This window comes from Rosa chinensis, chromosome 7 (genome assembly GCF_002994745.2).
Source record: "Rosa chinensis cultivar Old Blush chromosome 7, RchiOBHm-V2, whole genome shotgun sequence".
Lineage (NCBI taxonomy): Eukaryota > Viridiplantae > Streptophyta > Magnoliopsida > Rosales > Rosaceae > Rosa > Rosa chinensis.
The window spans coordinates 48,365,897-48,385,401 of NC_037094.1; the positions used below are offsets into that span (position 1 = coordinate 48,365,897).

The 19,505-nt window shown below is 40.3% G+C and overlaps 3 protein-coding genes across 3 annotated transcripts; 2 read left to right on the forward strand and 1 right to left on the reverse strand.

The window, feature by feature from the left end:
- The first annotated feature begins 386 nt into the window (after positions 1-386).
- On the forward strand, positions 387-920 carry LOC112178055. The gene has a single exon (XM_024316271.1). It carries the CDS (start codon positions 387-389, stop codon positions 918-920), a length of 534 nt encoding a protein of 177 aa, XP_024172039.1.
- A 36-nt stretch (positions 921-956) lies between these two features.
- Positions 957-1,724, forward strand: LOC112178056. The gene is made up of 2 exons (XM_024316272.2): positions 957-1,401; positions 1,489-1,724. The coding sequence occupies exons 1-2, from the start codon at positions 957-959 to the stop codon at positions 1,722-1,724; spliced, it is 681 nt and encodes a 226-aa protein (XP_024172040.2).
- Positions 1,725-15,578: 13,854 nt separating this feature from the next.
- Positions 15,579-19,453, reverse strand: LOC112178788 (beta-xylosidase/alpha-L-arabinofuranosidase 2). The gene is made up of 7 exons (XM_024317007.2): positions 18,945-19,453; positions 17,889-18,176; positions 17,640-17,809; positions 17,435-17,532; positions 16,952-17,302; positions 16,461-16,871; positions 15,579-16,328 (listed from the first exon to the last, which is right to left on the reverse strand). The coding sequence occupies exons 1-7, from the start codon at positions 19,392-19,394 to the stop codon at positions 15,757-15,759; spliced, it is 2,340 nt and encodes a 779-aa protein (XP_024172775.1). The 5' UTR covers positions 19,395-19,453; the 3' UTR covers positions 15,579-15,756.
- Between the last annotated feature and the right edge of the window lie 52 nt (positions 19,454-19,505).

The following is a 19,505-nucleotide window of genomic DNA, read 5'->3' on the forward strand; positions in this document are numbered from 1 at the left end:
TATATACACCACCGACAAAGTTTTTGAAAAGTGTGATAATATTTAAAACTCCACCGACACTATTATCATGTACACCACTGACAAAGTTTTTGAAAAGTGTGAAAATTTTTTTAACTCCACCGACACTTTTATCACATGCACACCACCGACAAGTTTTTTGAAAAGTGTGAAAAAATTTAATAATCCACCGACACTTTTATCACATGCACACCACCGACAATTTTTTTGAAATGAGTGAGTGATAACCCACCGACACTTTTATGTGTGGAAAATTTCAATAAATAGACATGATGTTTTCACTACATACACACACCATCCGAGCTTAACAAACCTTCACCCTTTTCATATCTCTAGCATTACATATTTCCTAAATTTCCCTCGTTGCAATGAACAATTTGTGGGATCAAATTCGACGGTCTCAGGATGAAGATGATGAAGAGATGATAGCCACCAACGCCATTGTCATGGCTGCAGTCGCAGAAGAATCTGGAAACCAACACCAAGGGCGCGGTTCTCATCCGGGTCGTGCACCAAATGAGGAACGACTTAGAGAAGAAAGGGGCAAAGGTATGTTGGCCGACTACTTTGTCGACCGGCCAATGTTCAAAGATGCGGAGTTTCGAACACGTTACAGGATGAGTCTCAATCTCTTCCAGCGTATATCTATTGACCTTTGCCAATATGATCGTTACTTTGTTCAAAGGTCAGATGCTACCAGCAAAGTCGGACTGCTTCTGGAGCAGAAGATGACAGCTGCCTTGCGAATGCTTGCGTACGGTGCAGGGGCAGATCAATGTGCTGAGTATTGTCGGATGGCGAAATCCACCTCCATCGCCGCCCTTCAGCACTTCACACGAGGAATTGTTGAACTTTACTCAACAAAATACCTCCGCGCTCCAACTGCAGCCGACCTCAGATGACTTCTTGCCAAAGCTGAGAGGAGAGGTTTTCCAGGAATGATTGGGAGCATCGACTGTATGCATTGGCAATGGAAGAATTGTCCGACAGGTTGGGCTGGAGAATATAGTGGTAGGAAACAGATCCCCACTATCATCCTGGAAGCAGTCGCATCTTACGACACCTGGATTTGGCACGCATTCTTTGGAATGCCTGGGGCATGCAATGACCTGAATGTCTTGACAAAGTCTCCTTTGTTTGATGAGCTTACCGCCGGTAGAGCACCTCTGATCCAATTCCAAGTTAACAACAGAGCTCACAGTTTAGGGTACTATCTCGCCGACGGTATTTATCCTCGATGGGCGACTTTCTTGAAAACTGTTCGAAATCCTACACGCCCCAAGGAAATCGAGTTTGCAAAGGCTCAAAAGGCGTATAGGAAGGATGTAGAAAGATGTTTTGGTATATTACAGTCACGGTTTGGTATTGTTAGAGGAGCTGCTTGTGGGTGGCATAAAGAGGACCTTCGATACATTATGTTGACGTGTATTATATTACACAACATGATTGTCGAAAATGAATGACCTGAAGACAGCGATGATGAGTTGGAGTCCGATGATGAGGAGGATAATAATATGAGGCCCAGGATTGCTGAGGTATGGGAGGGACCAACCGGTAGAGACTTTGATCCTGTTGGTAGAGATGCTCATCATATGAACGGATTCATGGACCGCTACCAACAAATTAGATCTGAGCACAGTCACTCCAACCTTCAGCAAGACCTCATTCAACACTTTTGGGAATTTCAAGGCAATAGGAGTATCTAGATCTGCTATTTGTGTGTGTTTTCTATTAGTTTTTATGTTTTTAATTCTGTTTGTGTGGTTTCTACTTTAGTTTTAATGTTTTTAATTATGTTTGTGTGGTTTGATTTAGCTTTTCATTTGTAAGGGTATTATTCAAATAAATTTTAATTTCATCAATCTAATATTACATAAGTCAAAAACCAAGCATTGGAATCATAACAATACAATTATTTAAAATATATAACTCCCTAATTTTCCTAATCCTCATCTTCATTAGGAATCCAATTTGTGTTTGTGGGGTCATCCATATGGTTGGGGTTGGTGGATTCACCCGAAGAGAAAGGTGGGGAAGGGACACCACCGGTGAATGATAGTTGTGGGAAGCCACCGGGGAAAGGAGATTGTGGATAATACCCACCGGGGAAAGGAGGTTGTGGATAGCCACCGGAGAAAGGAGATTGTGGATAATACCCACCGGGGAATGGTGGTTGTGGGATGTTAAATCCACGGGTTGCATCTTCAGCTTCTTTCTCTGCAATTTTTTTTGTTTTCTTTGCCAGTAATTCTTTTTGGTTGGCGTCATCTTACTTGTGTCCATCTCCATAATACGCTCTTCCCCCTCTTGAATTTTGAATGCTTCGTTTCGCATATCCATTTGCAAGCGTATATAATCTCGTTGTTGTTGGTCACGGAGATGTCGAGCATATTCCTCATCACGTTTCTCCTTGGCAAACATCATTGATGTTTGGTTCGTTGCTATAGTCTCGACAGCGGCTATCAGAGGACTGGAATCATTAGATGCTTTCTTTCCTTTCCGAAGAGCTTATTTGGCAGCCTTCTTTCCTTGAGGCCTCACCGAAGGATTGGGAGTTGCATCGGCGTTTACCTCATCTACATCTATGTCCAACTGGACATGAGAATCAGGAACAGATTGTTGTGTGTGCATCCGTTGAGTTCCTCCCCTGGAGGTTCCTCCAGCCGAAGAGGAATGGTTTGGAATGTCCTCAAATTGTTGAAACCCCTTAACAATCTCGTAACATTCTAAACTAATGAAATCACCTTTTTTTTCTTTTCCTTTCGATTTGGTCATCGCAGCTCTCCACAAATCTTGTGCTTGACGTCGCTATTTAATTTAAACAAAAAAGTATAAATCTATTAGTACAAATATAAACGAGGTACAATGTATCAACTATTTAAGTATAAATTGGTATAATGTATAATTTAAATAAAATGAAGTATAAAGTATGATTATAAAGTACTAATTTGAAGTATAATTATCAACTAAATTTTAATATATGAACTAATAATTTAAAGTATAATTATCAACAAAATATTTCAACTAATAATTTAAAGTAAGATGTATCAACTAAGAAAATTTTAATATACACTAAAAGAATCATAAAAATTAAAATTCGTGTTACACTACAAATTCATACCTCATCAATCATATTCGCACCACTCTTGTACCAAATTTTCGCTTGCCTTAATGCACAATGCCAAGCATAAAGTTCGACTTTCAAGGTTTTCCACCTCCCTTGAAAAGCTTGCAATGATCGGACATAGCCATCCCAATGTTCGGCATAGTGTTTGCGTACCTCTATCCATAGATCATCTTTTCTTCGTTCCGTACCCTTTGCCGGATCTTTGCTAACATCCCTCCAAGACTTGCACAATTGAATGTCTTCAATTGTTTGCCAACGTGTCCCGTCAATACTTGGATCTCCTACTGTATTGCCTCGTACACTCATATTGGAATCAAAAAATTGTAGAGTATGAAAGCTATGAGGAGAAGGAACAAAAAATTTTGAGGAAGAAAGATGATTTTTTTGGTGTGAGAAGTAAAATAGGAGGTGAGGTATTTATAGGAAATTGTGGTTATTTTTTTTTGTTACCGTTGTAATCTAACGGTTAGTATTTTTTTTTTTTAAACCTCTGCAATCTCCAACCGTCAGATCCATTTCAAAATCATAAGCAACGGTCCAGATCTGTGGACCGTTGCATTCAAATCTGCACAGGTCACCAACGGCTACAAGCCACGTCGCTGCACAGATCCACAAAACGACAAAAAAACGAAAGCAACGCGCCTGCCGCTTTTGTCGCTGCTAGAAGACAAGAAACTGGCTTTCACTCCCCCCCACTGCGTGTCTCCCCGACCTGCTTCGTTTTGGGCCAGGCTGGCATCCTGGGTCACGGGCTCAGTCATCCTCCTACCCGAGTTCGTGACCTGGGCCTCCCACTGTGGTTTTGCCCCAACACCGGTGGAATCATGAATAGGACCAAAATGGGTCACCAGCTCCTGCTTTTGACGTGGTGCCCGGGCAATAGGATGCCCGGTGAACTTGCTCTTATGGTAATGAAAGTATGAGACATGACTGGGAACTACGGGGAGAAAGAATAATCCAGAGTATAAATCATAGTATTAAGACTAGCATTGGTTCTTTGGCTTGGAGAAAGACTTGGAATACAAATGTCATCTTGACATTAGGATCACATGGCCACGGTGAAAATACTTGACCGTGGCATGTCCATAATTCTGGCTAAAAGCTTGAGAGAGATGTTGGCTTGTTGACACACAAAAGGGGGGCATTTTGAAAGATATATGCTTGAACTACAGTATAGGATGATCACATGAATGAGTTGGTGACTACAACTTCATTATAACCGTGAGCAAGGCCATCATCACTCAGCCCCCAAGTGTCATAGAATATTATTTGAGATACTCATTGCTTTTGGAGAGTGATGATGAAGATTGCCTCTTGCTTGGAATTGACTTGATAGAGTATTGATTGCTTGCCCAAATGGTTTTGACTTGATTGATTATTGATTGTTTGTTCTAATGGTTTTAGCTTGATTGAGTATTGTTTGCATATCCTAATGGTTTTGGCTTGACTGAGTATTGCTTGCTGCTTGATTGAGTAACTAGTGATTGCTTGTCCTAACTGTTTCCTTGTGTGTTTAGTATTTCAAATCATCATGGTTGAGGCAATGAGTTTTGGGAAAGAGCACGAATGACTTGACTAGCTCTTTATCCTTAAGCTTGGATTTTTCTTTTTGACTTGAAGGCTTGAATGGATAAACTAATATTACAGTAGGTGAGCTTATGAGAGATACCAACTTGATTTGGTGGGTATGGATATACACGTGAAAAGTTGGGTTAAAGTATGGTTTTGGAATTTGTGGGCTTGGCTAAAATTTTGGTTTTAAGCTTCTAAGATAATAGAGCTTAGCATGATAGGGTAGGTTTGGTTTGCTGAGCAAGTACATTTCTACTATTGCAATATTGACCTTTTAGAGTCGTGTATATATTTGACTGCTGTGTAAAAGAGTACTTGCATATTGTGTAAGAGGCGTGCATATACCTTTATTGCAGTGCCATTTTTTTTTTTTTTGAAGTGCTCACAGCAGTAACAAGAACAAAGCTTGGAATGCTTGAATTGCTTGATGTGAATAAGGCTTTAAGTGCATGATGCTTAAATTTCTTGCTCTGAGTTGTTGTTGTTTTTTTTTTGGTGCAAGAATAATTTTATTCTTCTTCTCCCACAACAGTGATCTATGGAGTTGATATCATTTTCATAGATCACAATCCACTTGCAATTCATAGCAGCATAGATTTGGCTGTCTCCAGCATAAAGATGCAGCTTCTTTGGTTGCCAAAGCATGAAACAAAAATGTGAAGCTCCTAAAAGTAAGAAGGCTCAAGTCGAGTGGTGATGAGGTTATTTATGCTTTCTTTGGTTTGAAGGAAAGAATTGAGGTGAGCTAGATATTTTTGGATTGAGTTGTTGTCAAAGTGTTTGGAATGCTTGAATATAGCTTGAATAATGATTGATTTTTTTTTTTAAGAGTGTCGCTTCTTTTGGTTCAGATCTGGAAGAATAGTATAGTGATGAGGAAAGGTTACACTTTGTTGGATTAAAGATAGCATCAGGTTTAGCATGGAGCATGATTGTTTTTATTGAATTTGTCAGCATGAGATTGACACTGTAGTATGAGAATAAAGAAGAGCTTTTTATCATAAGAGATATGGTATTTTGCTACAGCACTAGTGGAGTGAAATATATGGTTTGAAATTGAATTCTGGTGTTGAGTGGATATTGGATAACAAAACTATATATAGTAGTTTGGCTTTGATTTTGTTGACAAACTTGAAACATTAATTTATCTTGACATAAGGTGATTTGGGTATGGCAGGTGAGGATATGGCACATTGAAGGTTTTGACTGGTAGAGAAAGCATGTTTTAGCTTGTTGAGATTTGCTTGAAGATTTTTGAAGCCAAGAACATTAATGGAGTGATGGGTGAGAGGAAATAAGGGATCTAAATCTAGTCCCTAGCAGAGTCGCCATTTATGTTGGGGTTGATTTGTACAGAGGCTGCTAGGATTACTTGATTGGCTTGATCTCCTCTATTTACCCCTTCTGAGTTCAAGAACTGGGCCCAAAGCTTCAAGAAGCTTTGTAGCATCTTCCCTAAAGATCCCATGCAGTAATGTTGGTCTGCTGTGATGGCATGCTTCTGGTGATACGTAGGAAGAAAATTTATATAGCTTTGATAGATGAACAAAGGTACATAAAAAGGCTTGCAAGAAGGCATGTGGCGTGGGAGCTAGAACCACGTGAGTTGAAAAAATGAGAGATTTGTTGTGTTAAAGATTTGCTATGATGTAATCTACTGCAGTGAGGAAAGAATGGATTTTGGTGATGGTTGATGGGTTTAAGGTCGTTTAGAGCTTGAAAATGGTTTGGGATTAGAGGCTGGGAATGCTTGGCTTGTTGCTTGAGACTTGCTTGAAAGATGTATTGTTTAGAGGTTTTGGAGTTTGCTGCTTGGAGGTTGTATGATACCTTTACAGCAACCAGAAGCCTTAAATTTATAAGCTGGAGGAGATGAGGCCAAGATACAGGTTCATGGGATGAAACTATTGGACTTGAAAGAGAATTACAATATTAAAGTCAAATCTAGAGAACAAGGCAATAACCAAATGACTTAGAGGAGGTGTTTGTTGTACTATTTTGCGTGAAGTAAGGAATTAGAGTTGCAAACTTCTAGGGAATAGCTGCTGTGGTTATAGTCTAAGTTGGATTGATAGAGGAGAAGTCAGAAGAGGTGATATATCTTATTGGGAAGAGCTGCACGTTACCCTTGGAATAGCTTGTAGCAAGCTAGAACTAAGAATAAATAAAAGAAGAGATTTTGATTAAGGCTTTGCATTTGGCGTAGAAGAAGATGAGTTGCTGTGGGGTAAAAGCAATTTACTATTTTTTGTACGCCTGGAAAACCTATTGGTTTTATGGTTAGGGCAAATAATTGTATTTAAACTTATGGGTTTGGATTCTCTCATCTTTGTATGCCCATGTAAGGATTTAGATTGTCGGGCTTGGATTTTGGTCCCAAGTCCAAAACCTCCAACAATTGGAATTGATAATGAGCCTCATGTATTTCCGTAACCTTCCACACCACACCCAATCTTGTAAGCCCCAAAACCATGATTGTGGCTTGGGTCCATGAGCATGGTATTACACTTGGTAAGAAGAACCAAAGGTTAAATACGTGAACGGGAATTCTTTCTAGTATAATGGGCTTTAAGCTATTAAAGCCCATAATGTGTAGGTTTGCGTATCAATGTCATCTCTACTTTTATATTGGGCCTTGAATTTTTATTGTGCATGAATATTGATTTTTTTGGTATCAACACCTTTATGCCTTATCTATTAATGAAACTGTAAAATACATGGAGAGAGGGGGGGGGGGGGGGGGGGAGGACATAGTGCCTTAACCCTAAATTACAATAAGCATTAAGAGAACCACCTGAGATAATAATAGGTGTCTCACCTAAGAATATGCATTCTAACATGCACCATTTAGCGAAAAGTGCTCTACAGGCTACTGCACTCGCTTTACAATTGTGGTGACAAATTGGAAAGACAATGCTCACACAAAGCCATGAGGTACTAATACTATTAGCTTTCCTAGTATGCTGCAACCGGACAAATAATCCGGTGACACTTAGTTTCATTCTACCACTAGGAGGCTGCGACAATTTGGCAAAGTAAGGAACTCGCCGCCTTCCTAAAGCAGACATGGCATGTAAAGTGCACAAGATGAGACAAAACCCACATCTCCAGGCCAAAAAGTGGTTGGAACTTATTGCTTTATAGGTGACCTAACATTTATAAATTTTATATTCTTACCTGAATAGAGATGTTGAGAATAAAATTGGAAATATTTACTGTAAAACTGCATGCTTCTTTGGGCTAGAATCGGAAGCTACTGTGAGAATAAAAAATTCATGCTTCTGTGAGATAGAATCAGAAGCTTGAAGGCAAGCTACTCAACAACAACAACGACGTAGAGTTATTTGTTGCTCCACTACTGCCAACTACTATTATGCTATGACAAGTTATGTCTCACAATTATAATAGCTCAGTTAAAACTCCAAGATACTGTTACCCTTTGCAAATGATGAATCCAAGAGTGTAGACACAGTTGAGGAGTTTATGTAAAATAATTTGTTCAAACAACAAGTATATACCATTTTTTTACCAAGCCTAACCATCTTTTCCAACACGTACATAAACACCAGTTGTGGTTTAGCATCTCTTACTTTGATATAGCTAAGAAACCATATTTTGAGATATGTAAACCATTGTATGATGTATAATACAGTTATGTATGTCTCTTACTTTGTAATTAGGATAAGTTTCCAGATTTTGGAACATGTAAACTACCTTATAGTACATCGTGCAATTATTTAATATCCCTTATTTTAAACTTTGTCTAAGTTACTGGATTTTTGAACATGTAAACCAATGCATAATATATAATAATCTAAGTCCAGCAAAATTTTCTCTAATTGCAATATGCATCTCCTCCATTTTATGTTAAGTTTGTTGCAAAAATGAAGTGTTAGAATCTTGACAAATTCTGTGGCACATTATAAATAAAGATATCTATGAGTGCTTTAGCCATAACTAAAATGAATCGATACAAAGTCTAGAGCCCTGCAGCATCGTGCATGCATTCTTTTTGGTGGGTTATTACAGGTCCATGAACTAACATAGTTAAGTCAGTTAATTTGCTAGTTTTTAAGCATGCAAGCTTTTCCAACACGAATTAATAAAATACTCAGTGCAGGTTGACATACTCCTTACCCGTTTGTCAGGGCTACTTCAAGTGATTCACTTCCCCAAATCAATTTCCCAAACTTAAATTCAAAATTATTTATTAACTTGAAAGTATATTCTTATTGAGATTTTTTCCCCTTCTTTTTTCTTTTATTTTTCTTATTTTTATACTTCAAAGTATGGGTCACCATTTAACTCACGGGCCCAAAAACCCATATGGGCCCACCCGACCCTGCTCGCAGCAATACCTGTTGGGCATGAGGAAGGGGTAGGGCGGAGTATTCAAAACTCAGGGTCAACCCATATGTCCATTAAAGCTCATCCAGCCAGGCCTTATAAGCATAGCTTGATAGTCCATTCAATTCTAGTATTATTACTTTTTTATGCAGTTATTAGTTGAATATGTGAACTAATTATTGCACTAGGTCATAGTTTCCTTTAATTTTGTATTCTATATTGTTCAATCATTAACATATCATAACTTTTCGTATTTATTTGAATAAAAAAAATTACATATAAATATAATGGGCTCAGCCTTGTCCACCCAAATAGCCCGGCCTGTGAAAGCCCATAAGGCCCAGACCTGGGCCTTGATTTTTAAGAAAAAGACCGGACCTGCACAACCTAAAAATTAGAAGATGTAAAAATATGAAAAAGAGGTTTAAAAGATGTGGAGCAAGTTCTAGGGATGCAAAACAAGTAAGACGTACGTTATCATGAAGATATTAGTGCTTAAAAATATGTATACACTTAATTAGAAAGCACAGCGTCTCTATCTCTTTATTACATTCCTCCATATCTCTAAAAACTTAATCGAAAATGACTGGGAGACTAGCTGAGGCATGGAGGAATACAAAACACATTTGGATGACGGCCTGGAGAAAGCTCTTTGAATGCTAGAGTGAAGCCTTTGAAAATGATTCGATTGGTGAACCAACAGACAATCCAAACCAACAGATCAATCATTATAGTGGTTGTTGGCATCCACCCATGGAGGAGGGCCACAATCACATGGATCCATTGATCCGAGGTGGAGAAGAAAATAAAGAACGCTAATAAGTTGAAGAAAAGAGATGATTATGGTGCAAAATGATGTGCTGAAAGAATTGAAATTAACTCACGAGTGTAAAAAAAGTTGTTGAAACAATCAGAGCTTCAAAAAAGTGGTCCTTTTGGTGGTGATTTCTATGGACAAAGCGTCAGCAATAACTGGGTGGGTAAATGAAGCACTTAAAGTCATGTTGAAGTAACCTTGAAATTGTGTTTATTAAAAATGTGGATGTTGAAAACAATAATGGTAATCTAGCTATTAAAACTAAATCGGACATGTAGTGAAATGTTAATATTGTGTATCTATTTAGTGATATATATATATAGGACTAAATACTTGTTACTCCTCAAACTTTTCCCTGAAAAATAGTTTAGTCCCTCGTTTTTTAAATTAAACTGGATAGTCCTTATTCTTTGTAAATCTCACACAACAGGTCCACAACATGTCCAAAATGACTATTATACCCCTCACTTCCTTTTATATATATATATATATATATATATTTTTTTTTTTCTTCTCTTTTTTCATTTATTTTATTTTACGTTTTCTGCTTAACTCTCTCTCTCCCTCCATCTCCCTCTCTCTCTCTCTTTCCCTCTCTCTATCTCCCTCCGAAGGAGGCAGCTCTCGTCTACGACGGCGTTGCTAGGTCTCTCTGTGGCAATAAGGCCAAGACCAACTTTCTGGCGCCGTTGGAACAGAGGAGATCTTTCGCTCGACCTTAACATCTCCTCTGTCCACTTTGGCCGTCTGGTTGAGTTTCTCCACATCGGCGTCTTGAACGACGTCGTTTGCCCAGCATAGGAGCGCTGCAGCCATGCGAGGCCAACGTAGCAGCCAGGCAAGCATAGCAACCCCGCGCACAGTAGGAACGTGTGCACACAGCACAGCCTCGTCACACCACTTTGCCCAACTCAGCCAAACCTCAGAAACCAATTCCACCATCTCCAGCCATCTTCGATCCCATTTCTAACAAGCGTACCTCTACCGAGCTCCATTCCTAGCTTCGATCCCATACTCGCGGCTCTCGGAGGCTTGGACCTCAATCAACCTAATCGACTTCAATCGGAGCCCTGGATAGATCAAAATCCAAGCTCGGCGATGTAATTGGGCGAGGACTTGGCGGTGAGGAAGGCTTCGTTTTGGGTGGAATGGGGTCCGATGTCGAGGTTGGAGAGGAGTGCGGCGTAGTTTTGGGTGGAGTGGCCCATCAGAGAATGGAGCGGGGCCATCGCTTTGGAAGAGAAGAGGAAGAAGAGGAAGGTCACCGTTGGTGAGAGAGAGAGAGAGAGAGAGAGAGAGAGAGAGAGAGAGAGAGAGAGAGAGAGAGTAAAAACAAAGAAAGAGAGAAAAAAATATAGAAAAAGGAAGTGAGGGGTATAAATGTCATTTTAGACATGTTGTGTGAGATTTGCAAAGAATAAGGACTATCCAGTTTTATTTAAAAGGTGAGGGACTAAACTGTTTTTTAGGGAAAATTTTGAGGAGTAACAAATATTTAGTGTGTGTGTGTAAAATATATATACACACACACACACACACACACACACACACACACATACAGGCCCGATCAAGGGCGGATGTCCGCACTGTCGCTAAAGTGCGAACGTTGACGCAGTAGGCGGCTTCCAGGCGTCGACGGCGGCGAGGGACTTGCAGGAGGGAGGCCGGAGGCTTCCCGGACCGTTCTGGGCACCGTTTGAGGTCGGAGGAGGTCGGGCTTGCCGGTTTCTGGATAGCCACCTCACCTGCAACTGTAGGTTCTATGAAGCACCGCAAAACCAGTCGCCGGGGACTCCACCCGACCGCAGACCCCTCCGCACGACCCCTGGCCTCCCTCAGGCAAGCCGCCCCGCGCCATCGCTGCTCGATCAATGCCAGAGCAACGACGTCCGCACTTTTTCTGGGTTGCGGACATCTGCTCTCGAACGGCTCAGTATATATATAAAGCTCAAGTACTTACAACATGGCATATTATAGTTAATTTCTCTTGCAGATCGGTGGCGAGATGCTTGCAGGCAGCTGTTCTCTTAGATTGGGCTAAGTGGGGTTTGGGCCTGGGCTTGGGCTATGGGCCCAATTTCCCTTTATTTTTTGTTTTATTATTTTTGTTTTTATTAGTTAATTGTGGCTATATGCCGGTAATAAATCCCTACCAAGTGGTGGTAGGGCAACGTGGGCTCTGTCCCGGACTGCACCTTTTGTGTGCCTGGTCTTCCCTAGTTAGGTGGCGAGTTCCCAAATGGTCGCAACCTCCTAGTGGCAGGATGAAACTAAGTGTCATCGGACTAGTTTTCTGGTGGTAACATAGTGAGAAAGCTGATTTTATTAGTATATTATGGTTTTGAGTAAGCATTTACTTTCCGGTATGTCGCCGTATTTGTAAAGCGAATAGAGTAGCCAGTTGTGCACTCTTCGCTAGTTGGTGCCTATTTAGAATACACACTTATGTGGAGACTCTCGTTATTATCTCGAGTTGTTCTTCTTATGCTTATTGTAATTTGGGGTTTAGGTATCATGTCCCCCCGCCCCCCCCTCCCCCCCCCCGTATTCTAAAGTTTCATTAATGATCAAGGCCTAAGGGCACCTGAGCAAGCCCTTTTCAAAAAAAATTTCACAAAAAAAAAAAAAAAACTAATCTCACAATAATTCTCTCTTTTCAATGCATTGATATGATAAGTAGGTGTAAATGAAATTGCCCACTTGATCCATAAATAACTATTTTGAAGAATGAAGCTCAAAAGATTCAAAAATCAAACTCAGTCCCATCATTGGTGTTGGAAATAATTAATTAATGACACAAAATAAACCAAAGAAAAAAAAAAATTGGTCCACATGTAACCAGCCAGTCGACAAACTTACAAAGCCGAATGACTGATTGACCAGTCGGCTGACCTATGCTGGAAATTGAAAATTTGGCACATCTTGGTGTTTTTTTCTCTCTCTTTTTTTACTAATAACTTAAAATGACTAAAACAACGAAACTAATGAATGTTTCTTTCCCTCCACATTTGAATCTAACATTGTCCTTAATGTTAAAAACACTCTCAAAGCATTTACTTTTCGGTATGTCACCACAATTGTAAAGCGAATGGAGTAACTAGTAAAGCACTCTTCGTTGATTGGTACTTGTTAGAATACATTTGTTTAGTTAAGACTCCTATTATATATTATCTCAGGAAGTTCTCAAAATGTGTTTTTGTAATCTGGGGTATAGGTGTCCCCTCCTCCAAATGTATTATATAGTTTCATTAATCAAGACTTAAGAGTAGCTGCATTGGCACTTACTTAAAAAAAAAGAAAAAAAAAGAAAAAGAACACTCGCGAGAGCTTTATGATTAATACATTTGAGCATGGGAGGAGTAAAACACAATTATTCACAAGTTTACAACACTAAACATAAACAAAAATAATAACAAGAACAACAAAGCAAGAGAGGGATAACATAATTCCTATTTGAAGATCATATAAGAATGAACATCACATAATGCGTTAATAAAATGGCTTCACCCCAAATATGTAGGGGAGCACCTAAACGTGTTAGGTGCATATATTATAAATCTTGAAAAAACTCACATGTTATTATTAGCATCCATGTTGCTAATTTGTTAATTTTGGCTCTAATTTGCATGTTATTGAGGTGACAAAGACTATGCTTAGGATTAAATTCTGCTTACTACCCTGTACTTTCAGGGGTTCGTCAGTTCAGTCCCTGCACTTCTAATTTAATCAGAAAAGTCCTCACACTCTTCAATTTCATCAAATCGATCCATTTCCTCATCATTCCGTCAATTTCCACTGTTTAGGTGCTGACGTGTCCGGACGCCATTTGGTCTGTCAGATTTGTGGGACCTTCCCACATGCAAAATTCCCAAGCTACCCCTCCAATATATCTCCCTCCCCTTTCCCACCCGAACACCTAATTCCCCAGAACCCCGTCTTCTCTTCTTCTTCTTCTTCTCAGAGCTCTTCTTCTTTTCAGCTCTTAGTTATGGTTCCTCACTTCCTCCACCGATCAACATGGCCGGAAGAAGATGAGAGAGAGACTGATAAACAAGAGGGGGTATGGGTTCATTCTTCAACCTCTCATCAATGTCCTCCCTCGCAGCCAAAGATCATGCTCACAGCAAACCTAGAAAATTTAAGTATTTGGGTGTGCGAATTAACCCAATTTGGTTGAGATGAGTCCTCTAGATTCAACTAAGATGCAGAAAAACCAAATCTGAACAAAATTCAAATCAAGATGCATGTAAACCCAACATGAAAATCAAAACCAAAGATATAGATCTCTTCCCAAATCAAAATTTCATTCTTCTACAAAATTTCGTTCTTCCCAAATCCAAATCGGAAGCTCATTACCAACCACACCCATCCCAAGAAGTTCAAGCTCGTCTGCAGCTCCAACGGCGCATTCCACCCCCGGCCACCGTCTGGGAAGCTCCGCTACGTCGGCGGCGAGACTCGGATCATCTCCGTCGACCTGACCATTGCATTCTCCAAGCTCCAGTCGAAGATTTCAGATCTCTCCCCTAACTCCCCGACTCTGGATCGAGCTCCTGTGCCGCCCACACGTCAACTCCGACGACGATGTCCGCCACATGGTCAAGAGAGAGAGCCGAAGAGTTGAGCGACGATCAACAATTCACTTCTCTTCAGGTAACTCCAATTTTCTTCTCTTCAAATTCAATCAAGATCTAAATCCTTCCACCCCTTGTCTGATCCAATTCTTTTCTCCACAGTCAACGATTCACGATCACAACTAGGATCTCGGGTGCTGGATTTGCAGGTGAAAGAAATCTCCGATGGAATGGACGACGGTGCAGCATCTCGATCTACGACACGTCGCGCGGAGTAATAACCCCTGCAGCCTCATATCGTCATAGACCCTGACCTGGGTGGAGGATGGGAAGGCGGTGGTTAAGAAACACAGTGACGAATCGCTGAGGAAGATGGTGTTGAAGCAGCAATTGTTGGCCAAGCAACCGTGTTTGGTCCGTGGGTTTGGTTTTGGTGAGAGTGATATGGAAGTTGGTAGCAATCATGATGAACCCCCATTTTCACTCTCATAGTCTATGGGCATTTTGGGAATTTTACATGTGGAAAGGTCCCACAAATCTGACAGATCAGACGGCGTCTGGACACGTCAGCACCTAAACAGTGGAAATTGACGGAATGATGAGGAAATGGATCGATTTGATGAAATTAAAGAGTGCGAGGACTTTTCTGATTAAATTAGAAGTGCAGGGACTGAACTGACGAACCCCTGAAAGTACAGGGTAGTAAGCAGAATTTAATCCCTATGCTTATGAACAATTTTAAGGAGTCTTGACCCAATGTTTAAATTTTAACCAAAAACTCTAACTCACCCCACCAAGTGTCTGCTAAACTGCTATCGGAGAGTAACAAGTTGTCTGTAAGTGTTATGGTAAGCAGGTAATTTAGCTTTAAACATTGTGGTCTTGTTAAATTTTGACTGTTTACTCATTATAATGTCTTATAATTAACCAAGTGATAAACAGCGGGTGAATGTGGTGAATTCTTCCATTCTTAGTGTTCATGCTGCACCTTTGTAATCCAGAAAGTTCAGTCAATTTTAGAAGCTGGGTGATTTTGAATTTTTTTACATTTTTTTATAGTTTTTTTTTGGTTATTTCTGAATTATTTGGCTAGGCAATAACAAAGAAAATTAAGAAACAAACAAGAAAGTTTTGAATACTATCTGAACTTCTCTACGATATTTCTCTTTCTTTTTTGATTCTGAACAACTTGGCTTGGCCCAAAGAGAGAACCTTTGACAAACTCTCTTAACTTATTTAAAGCTCAAATTTTCCATTTGTCTTAAGAATTACAATCGCAGCAGAGGACTTGAAGACTTATTTCAAATCCTCACACTCAATGTCTGTTTCAAGTCTCCCACATGTAGTACATGATCTCCCAAAGCAACTTTCCTATTTCCTCGCTCATCAACCACACTCAAGTGCTTGCAAACATCCACATTGAACTTGACCAATGCTTCTCCCTGAGAGCTTAGGAACACCTTCTCGAATCCCAACAAGTGCTTTTTAGGAGAATTGTGCACAGATGGAGGACTCGAATACAATAAGACTGTATGACTTCCACTCATTTTGCCCATGTTTTTCACCCCCAAATGGATATCGAAAGCTAGATTTTGACACCTTTCTTCTACAACATCAAGTGATTGGCAATTTGATGAGTGACATACATGATCCTCCTCTAAGGGAATAGAAACTTGCTTCGGTGCTCGAACTAGGCGGTGATTGAAGGTGGAGTAGCTTATTCCGTATCCAAATGCATAAACCGTGTCACCAGTGTAAAACCGGTATGTCCTTCCCGGGTATCCGCTGGCAGGATCAGGTCTCATATTCATGTTTGTCATAGGGACCTTGTCTAAATAAGCTTGTGGATACCACGTCATGGGTAGTCTTCCACCTGCAATAATAGCAGTCATCTATGAGGTTCTGATGTTTGATAAATGAGAAAGGTTCTGCATTAACATAGGGACTTATTCAAGTTGTTTTACTTGCATTTAAATGACTTATTCAATCAGAGCTTATAGCTTACTTGGATTATAAAAGCCAAAAATAACGTCAGCAATGGCAGCTCCACCAGCTTCTCCGGGGTAACCAACCCATAGAATGCTTGTAATTTTATCATCATTTTTTGCAAAGGTAATATCGAACCCTCCTCCAGACATTATGACAAGGATTACAGGTCCTTTAGAAGCCTTTGCTACTTCAGTTATTAGAAGAGTTTGCTGTCCTGGAAGATAGAGGTCGGTTCTATCATCACTCTCTGCCTCTATTGATAGATCTGCACCCACTATAAGTACAGTTGCATCTGCTGTGGCTGCTAACTTGGTAGCATCGTCTACCTGGGCAGTGCCACAAGCCACATTAACGCACCCGGCCACCAAAGTTGTGGAAACTACGGCTGTTAGGCCTTGCAAGGGAGTTGTATAGTTGCAAGGGGTGCCTGCAGAATTTTTCAACCAAGTTAATGTCAGAATAAATGTGAAATGCATTGCAGTCATTTGATCGTTTTATTACATGTACCTGCGTAGTTGCCAATCATAGTGTTTGTGGCATTGCTATTGGGACCTATAACTGCCATGGATTTGATGGCTGTTGGAGAGAGAGGCAGTGATTCTGGAGTGTTCTTGAGCAACACTATCCCTTGTCTCGCGCTTTCACGTGCCAGCTCCTGGTTCTCTGGAGTGCACACATCCTTTGGACCGAGATCTCCATATGGTTGCTTGCTTGGATCACCATCGAAGAAGCCTAGACGCATCAAAGTGCCAAAATTGTTTGTGATGGCCTTGTCAATGGCTGCCTCAGTTATAAGTCCTCCTCTCACTGCTCCTTCTGTGTAATTGCTTAGGAAAAATCCACAGTCTAGATCCACTCCTGCGAATTTAGACCAGTAGCCTATCAATATTTAATTATTTATCATGATGAAGATTGTTTCAAATGATACAAGGGATATAAGGGAAACTTATCTCAGTGCTCAATCAATTATGAGATGTAGAATAAAATCACCTGCCAATATAGCCGTAGCTGCAGCTTCTTCTGGTGTTTTGGTGTAGTGTTGGTTGTCGTAGTATACCTCTATTGAATCACAATCGGTGACTATGTATCTACAGCATTAATTCAATATCCATGTAAAATTAATACTAATTCTCATTGCGAATACGTACACAAATCATATGCTGGGAAAGGAGACATATTAGAGAAAATGACATGCCCATTCAACTTCCATTCGCCTCGGATAACCCCAGAAAGAAGGTCTGGGTCTGCGCAGGTTGGTTTTCCATTAACCTGTTGGTATGAACACATGACACTAGCAGCATTCCCATCAAGAACACAACTTCTGAATGGTGGTTGAAATGTATCATCCATATCTTGTTTTGTTACCTAATTAATGACAATGTCAAATGTCAGTAGTTGAAATAAATTGACACATCAAGAAAATTGAACCAACTCAACTACTTACCACTGCATTGAAGGTATATCTGTCATATCCGTTCCAATGGTCCAAATCATAGGCTGTATAATGTTTACAACATGCTGCAACTTTAAGCCTGTTTTTGTCTTCGCTATCGGTTTGTTGAAGACCTCTAACGTATCCCGAACTGTAGTTACTCGTGAGCAATGGGTCTTCTCCCGGAGTCTCCTGGCCTCTTCCCCATCTCGGGTCTCGGAAAATGTTAATGTTTGGGGCCCAGAATGTCAATCCTGCCAATCCCATATTATACATTGCTCTGGCCTCAGTTGACACCACCTGCATATGGTATATACAAAAGTGATTAATTACCTTAATGAGAATTTGACCCCTATTAGTCATTCCACAAGTGTTTCACCACAAAACGTATGACTTTAAAACTCTTGTAGTTTTCTTTCTCTGCAAGCTGGATTCCCCTAAAAGTCATTGTGTGCTTGAAGAACCTGTGACCCAAAAACATTAGCTTTCTAACAACTACTTAACTACTGGGTATGGTGGCCAAAACCCTAAACATAAGTCAATCATTTATAGTAAAAAGTAAAAGAAAGATGTCACTCATTGAATAATGAATAGCAACTGTTCAATCATGACTCGCCTAATTGGTACAATCATGAATAGAAATAGTGCAATACACCCTTCTCTTCTCACTATCTCTTTTGCTTGCTGATATTTCAAAATATCGAAAGGGAAAAAGCACCGACCCATGCTTTTGGGTTCAGTAGCTGTAAAAAGTTTCCTGGATAAGGAATTAAGAATATATAGTGGTTGCATATATATTTACAATAGGCCACAAGTATTTTCATTTTTTCATGTTCATGTCCATTCAATTCTGTAACGCTTGAATTGCCTTTGTCTTTGTTTGTCTACATGCACTAAGCAATCAGAATAAGAACCAAACGAATTAATAAATTAAAATCCAAGTAATGATTCTAACGATGGTCCACTCTAATGGACTAATGCTGACATTAACGATGAAACTAAAATGTTTTTCTGAATCAGAACCTCAAAACATGAACATGAACATGATCGAATAACTAGAATGCCTACCCTTCCAATGGCTTCGTAGAGTGAGTTGTTGAACGACGCGGCGGTCAAAATAGGCTGAGGGAAGCTGGTAGCTCCCGGAATGTCAGTCGAATATTTGGCCCCCGGGCGGCCGATGGACGACACTCCGTGTAAAGCCTCCGACCACCACTGGTAGTTGGGTATTCCAAGCCTGCTCACATTCCCTGCACTGTCCACCAGAAATGTAATCTTCTCCTGCAATGTCAGCCTCTGCACCAGGTCCGCCACCCGCGCATCGGCCGCCAACGACTTGTCGCAGAACGGGAAGCTGCTGGCACCGTCGCCGCAGGCAAACGACTGGCCGGAAACTGAGATCAGAGAGAGAGAGAACCACAGTATGTAACAAAGAGTGAAACAGAGCAAGGCCTTCGGCACTGCTCTGTATTGAAGTAGTCTGTTCTGAACAGAGGAACAGAGAAAGGAGGAGGCCATTGAATATGTGGCCTTGAGAGAGCTTGAGGAGGAACAAAAATGGCTTCTATGTTTTATGGAATGGTGCAGAGGGTGGTTCTATATATACTACATTTCGTAGGCTTTCATTAA

Bases quoted from the DNA above. Each gene is read 5' to 3' on its own strand.
- LOC112178788 (XM_024317007.2), bottom strand. From the start codon at position 19,394: ATGGCCTCCTCCTTTCTCTGTTCCTCTGTTCAGAACAGACTACTTCAA. The intron at 17,303-17,434 runs GTGATTTTATTC...CTAAATTCGCAG, and splicing joins AGCTACGGCTATATTGGCAG to GAGTGGATCTAGACTGTGGA. The intron at 16,872-16,951 runs GTACATGTAATA...AAAATTCTGCAG, and splicing joins TATGATTGGCAACTACGCAG to GCACCCCTTGCAACTATACA.
- LOC112178055 (XM_024316271.1), top strand. From the start codon at position 387: ATGAACAATTTGTGGGATCAAATTCGACGGTCTCAGGATGAAGATGAT.
- LOC112178056 (XM_024316272.2), top strand. From the start codon at position 957: ATGATTGGGAGCATCGACTGTATGCATTGGCAATGGAAGAATTGTCCG. The intron at 1,402-1,488 runs GTGGGTGGCATA...AATGACCTGAAG, and splicing joins TATTGTTAGAGGAGCTGCTT to ACAGCGATGATGAGTTGGAG.